Source organism: Xenopus tropicalis, chromosome 2 (assembly GCF_000004195.4).
Source record: "Xenopus tropicalis strain Nigerian chromosome 2, UCB_Xtro_10.0, whole genome shotgun sequence".
In the NCBI taxonomy this organism is placed as follows: Eukaryota; Metazoa; Chordata; class Amphibia; order Anura; family Pipidae; genus Xenopus; species Xenopus tropicalis.
This window is the reverse complement of record NC_030678.2, coordinates 176,469,241-176,475,424: the sequence shown is the minus strand read 5'-3', so window position 1 is coordinate 176,475,424 and position 6,184 is coordinate 176,469,241. Positions and strand designations below refer to the sequence as shown.

Genomic DNA, 6,184 nt, shown 5'->3' with positions numbered 1-6,184 from the left:
TTTTGTCAATGCCTATAAGAGGGACTTGGGTAATTTCTTGAAGCAGAATATCCAAGGCTAATGTCTAAAAATCTACAGTTAGTATTGATGTTGGTATATAAAGTTTATGTACGTGAGTAAATAGTCAGAAAGGGTCAATGTCTGTGCACAGGGGGTCACTTGGAAGGGTTAAAATTGGTAGTCTTTGGTCTATTTTCAACCCAACTTAACTATGTACCTACTTAGTTGTGCTTTGAATCATTCGACCGTCACCGTTCCTCTTGAGGGATTTTAAAAATAGAAGATTTCCAATTATTCATTTGTTGACTGTACAGACACATAGAACCTCCACTGGGACTTTACTAAAGGGGACTCAGAAGTGGTAACGGGTCTCCCTTACGGTATTTAAACAAAGTGCAGCTCATTCCGTAGCAGCTCTGTACTTGCATCAGAAGGTGGGGCATGAATAACATTTATAGGGTGTTTCTTCTTGGTGCACAAAATGTCTTGTTCTTATGTGTGTTAATCCTAATGTCATCATTGTCTATTCGCTTTCCTTTGTAAAGGGTTTATGTATATCTGTAATAATTTCTAGTATTGTTGGTTGATCCGTTCTTTATTCCTACACAGGGCCGTGGACATCAGGTATGAGCAGAAGGAGAATGGAAAATGTATCCTCTGTTAGCAGGCACTTTGTCCTCCTTGGACTTGTGGAGATGGAAGATCTGAGATATCTCTACTGCATTCTCTCCCTGTTCCTATACGTATTTATACTGCTCTTGAGCTTGGGGATTGTGCTTGTGGTTCTGACAGAAGAAAGCCTCCATGAGCCCATGTACATATTCATATGTAATCTTACCTTCAACGGGATGTTGGGGAGCAGCTCTTTCTTCCCCAAGCTGATCATTGACTTGTTGACTTCGTCCCATCAGATCTCACACGTTGGCTGCTTTCTGCAACTTCTTGGGCTCATAACGTACGCCATTTTTGAGATATCCTCATTCACACTCATGGCCTATGACAGGTATCTGGCTGTGTGTGACCCCTTACGATATGCCACCAACATGACCAACGCAAAAGCCGTTAGACTCATTGTAGGTTTCTTTGCTTTCTCCTTCTTCTCTGTCTTAGTTACTGTGATTTTATCTGCGAGACTTTCTTACTGTGGGACACAAATCAAAAACATTTTTTGTGAAAACCTTTCCCTCATTGTCCTGTCCTGTGGGGATTCCTCTGTCAATAGTCTCTATGGGATCTTATCGACTGTAATTTTCTTGGTTTTCACGTTACTGATTATCGCTTATTCCTACATTAATATCTTTATGGTCTGTCTGAGGATTTCCAAGGAAGCCTGTGAGAAAGCCATTCACACTGTGGTCACCCACTTCCTTGGCTTCTCCATCTTCTTGGTTGGGGGGCTGTTTATTTTTGTAAGATTCCGACTGGGGAACAACAATCTCCCCCTTTTTGCCCACATTCTGCTCTCTGTAACTTTTATAGTTTTTCCTCCTCTTTTTAACCCCCTGATATACGGAATAAGGACTAAAGCACTAAGGGTAAAAATCTTTCATCACCTGCACAAAATCAGTATTTTCGCCGCTCTATGAACAATAAAGGTGAGACCTTATTATATTATATTATATTATATATATATATATAAAATCTAGTGAATATTGGTGCACACCGGGAATCGTTTAAAAAAATAGCTTTTATTGTAGTAAATACATTACAGGACAGGCCAACGTTTCAGTCTGTAAGACCTTTATCAAGACCCCCAACTGGTCTTGATAAAGGTCTTAGATACAGACCGAAACGTTGGCCTGTCCTGTAATGTATTTACTACAATAAAAGCTATTTTTTTCAAACGATTCCCGGTGTGCACCAATATTCACTAGATTTTTTATTTTTAATGCTTAATTGGTAGCACCTGGGTCTGTTGACCATGCTTAGGAGTGCTGAATCTACGTATGTTATATATATATACTGTATATATATATGTATATAATGTATATATATAATATCTCATTAAAGGGTGGATATTTATGAAAAATATATGTTCACACCAGTTTTTGCAGATGTAAGATCTGCTATCCGAAATTGTACATGGGATATTCTGACAAGTAGTGATTACCCTGCTGTAACATATAATGAAGCTTGGGGCATGCTGGGAGCTGTAGTCCAGCAACATCAGGGCTGTATTCTTAAAGCAATATTGCCCAATAAAACTTTCCCCCAAATCCCCACAGCCAGCGACTGCTTTAACATGCGAAAAATCCTCCAATGAGAATCCCAGCTGATGTGAGTAAATCCGGCTCCCTGTTCTCTGTTCCTGCAATTGGAGTTGGGAGCAATAAGCACAGTTTCCCAGCACTGAACAAGTCTGTCCCTTTATCCCCATGTCTGATTCCTGTGCCATATAATGAGGGGAGAAAATGCCATCATTATCTCTATATGTAAGGTACCAGCAAGGGGCCTGACACAGTGCTGGGAATCAGCATTCTCACTGGGCAGTTCTTTTGCATTTATAATCAACTTATTTATCAGTACAATTCTCATTGGGGAATTTCCTTGCATCTATAATGATGGTTTTTGGCAGCTTCTATAGCAACACTAGGGGGCGCCGTGGGGCAGCATCATGGCTGGGTTTATATCCCCCATGTTGCTAATTTAGCACTACGTACAAGATACTGTAGCCCAGTAACAACTGAGTAACGTTGGGTTGAGCCGCGCTGGGCAGCAGGGTTTGTATCCCCTTTAAAAAGTCAAAATTGTGTATTTTTGACAACTACAGTGAATGTTTATTCTTTAAAGATTTAGTATTTCCTTCCTTTCCAATGACATTTAAATTATATTCCAAGAATCATTGTAGCTGTTTGGTTTGTAGCTCTGCAGTTTGTCATTGAAACTCGAATCTGGAATAAAAACTACAGAGAAACAAATCTGATCCTTATTTGTATTTGCCGACGGCCGAGATGAGATGCCGAGCGATTTCCAAGAGACGGAATTGGAAGGAAATCAATGTACAAACCATATCAGGGGAAAATGACCCCCAGTTGCTAAGAACCGGTCTCTCGGTAACCAGTCGATTTAAAGGGGAAGCTGAGTTATAAAAAAAATCAACAACACATCAAATCAGATTTAGGGGCAGATTTATCAACATTGGGATTTCTCTGGTTTTAGATGTTTTTGAAATCATGAATAAACTCATTAACTAAAACCAACGATGTCTTGTCATTTATTAAAAGATCAGAATTGAAAAAGCCTGTATGAATTAAAGGGAAACTATACCCCCAAACAATGTCGGTCTCTATACAAATATATTGCATAAACAGCTCATATGTAAAACCCTGCTTCATCTAAATAAACCATTTTCATATAAATATACTTATTTAGCAGTATGTGCCATTGGGTAATCCTAAATAGGAAACTGCCATTTTAAGCACTAAGGGCCGCCCCCTGGGATCATAGGATTCACAGTGCATACAAACAAGCCAAGGCACACATACATGCTAGGCCCCATCAGCCAATGAATGGGCAGAGTTCTGCCTTTTGCTCCCACACTGCTTCCTGTTACAGTTAGAGCTGCATCACTTCCTGTCAGCTGATCTCTGAGGGAGCACACAGCCCATCACTAAATGGCGGCTCAAGGGAAAGGATGTAAAAGGGCAATATTTACTGATATATATATTCCAGTTTGGGGAGATTCTTTAATAATATAAAACCCAATACTTTAGTTCATTCCTGTTTTCAAAGCGTCTAACGGTCTCAGAAACTTGAGTTCTTCAAACTCTCCTTCTATTTGTGTTTTGAAATGTCTCTAAAGCACAAGTGCCCTTCACTGCGCCGTGTCTGAGGGACGATATTCCGGGTGATTTCCAACTGGTGTTTCTACTTTATTGCTCTTAAGAGCAATTTATCAATAGATTTAAGCTCCCCATACACGGGCTGATCCGATGTTGCCAAGCAACAGGATCTTCTCCCGATACCCCTCACCTACGGGTGGGTAGAGATGTAGCGAACTGTTTACCGGCGAACTAATTCGCGCGAACATCGGGTGTTCGCGAGTTCGCAAACTTTTCGCGTATGTTCGCAATTTGGGTTCGCGTGGCATTTTTCCGCTGCGTTTTTTCTCGGCCTAAAAATGCCGCACAAGCCACACATGGCGTTTTTCAGCCAATCCCGTTTCCATGGTGCTAATAGTGCGAAATAGCAAAACACGCCGCGTATTTCCGCTAGCTCTGCCAGCTGCCTTTGCGGTTTTACGCAACGCTGTGTCAACAACGTATTTTTCAGAGAAAGTTTTGCCCTTGATCCCCCTCCTGCATGTCACTGCCCAGGGCGGGGCACCCTTTAATCAACTTTAAAATCAGTTTTCTGGCCAGAAATGACTTTTCTAGGTTTTAAAGTTCGCCTTCTTATTGAAGTCTATGGGGTTAGGTTCGCGAATATTCACACTTTTTGGCGTAAGTTCGCGAATGGGTTTGCGAACTTTTTTTTTGAGGTTCGCTACATCCCTACGGGTGGGCGATATCGGGAGAATCCAGGGCCAAACGATGGAATTATAACGACGGGTTTAGGCGCAGTCGGTCCGGGGGCCCCATCAACGAGCCGATGCAGTCCCCAATCTGACTAGATTTTTAAACCTGCCCAATCAAGATCTGGGTGATTTCAGGCCAGATATGGGTGGGGCAGGCCCGCCGGCAGTGCCCATACACGGGCCGATTAGCTGGCGAATCTAAGAGACCCATATCGGCAGCTAGAATCGGCCCGTGTATGGGGACCTTTAGTTCAGACATTAAAAACTTGTATTTCTCCCGTAGCTCATACAGCTTTGCAGGGGGGGTTACACCGCTGCACAATACATATAACATACATATGATGTGAATGATGGCGGCACGTTGGGACGCTGCGGCTGTGTGCTCTCCGACTCTTGGCTTGGTTTTACCATGCTGGCAGATTAAATACACTTATAATCGGCAGGACATTTTATTTATTGGCCGACTAAGTAGCGGGAGTTGCTCGACATTAGAGTTTTTCCTCCTCCATAATATACAGGACGATATCGCACAGACGCCCGGTTCTCGGTGGATTACAATTCCAGCTTCGAGGAGACGCCGGCAGCGCAGAGACCGTAAGCAGAAGAGGGGGTGCCGAGGCAGGGTGCTAGCGAGGCTGATAGGGGGTGTAACCCATATTTGGCAGTGAAATGGTTAAAACCCAGGCTAGTGTAGGTGTTAGAGCATGGGGTACATGCAACTCTCTTAAACAGGGTGGGCCTTCGCTATGTGGAAGAGACCATGCGGAGCAAAAGGTGTAGTTGAAGTACAACTCACTGTAACTGTGTAGTGCAGGTTAGAAAATATGGATGCCAGAAAGGTTCTTGCAGTTGAACTATAGCACAAGTTTATTGTCCAAGACAAATACAATGCAGGGTTATACTCACAATACACGCAGATAGAGATGTTAAGAGATAGCAGTACTCTGAGGAACAAGAGAGGATGCACATTGGTTTATCCCACCTCTGCTGGGAGTCTGGGCAGGGTAAATGCACCTGGTCAGCTCGGCACCCCTATTATTATTATTATTATTATTAACATTTATTTATAAAGTGCCAACATATTATGGAAGCAGTAAGGATAGATACCTCAGTCCTCAGGCTGATAACCCCTAAAGCCATAGGGGAGCTTAACCCTATGGGTCCCTACATAGGTTTCTGGGGATTTTAATCATGCAGATTTGAAAAATGTTCTCCCTAAATTTTATCAATGTATAAAGTGTGAGACCAGGGGAGAGAGAACACTGGGTAAATTGTACACAAATATCAGTTATGCCTACAGGGCTAGACCCCTAGCACATCTTGGCCAGTCTGATCATGTGTCTTTGTAGAGCGGCTGTCAGAGTGGTGCAGATGGTGGGATCACCATTTGCTATACCCTCATACTGTACTACCTAAGGAAAACAATATAGCAACTCCTACATATAAAATACAAATATAGAGAGAAGGCAGTCAGTTATAAGTGCGTTATAACTATGTACCAGCTTTGCCCCCCATACACAGTACCCCCAATGGCCCAATAGACAGTACCCCCCATACACAGTGCCCCATAGACAGTACCCCCCATACACAGTGTCCCCATACACAATGCCCCCCATAAAAAAGTGCCCCCAATTGCCCCCATAGACAGTACTCCAACACAGAAAGTGC

At 42.6% G+C, this 6,184-nt stretch overlaps 1 protein-coding gene across 1 annotated transcript; it reads left to right on the top strand.

Moving 5' to 3' along the window:
* The first annotated feature begins 615 nt into the window (after positions 1–615).
* LOC101734834 (olfactory receptor 52B6) lies at positions 616–1,661 on the top strand. Its single transcript, XM_031896377.1, has one exon. The coding sequence runs from the start codon at positions 627–629 to the stop codon at positions 1,584–1,586; it is 960 nt and encodes a 319-aa protein (XP_031752237.1). The 5' UTR covers positions 616–626; the 3' UTR covers positions 1,587–1,661.
* The last annotated feature ends 4,523 nt before the right edge of the window (positions 1,662–6,184 follow it).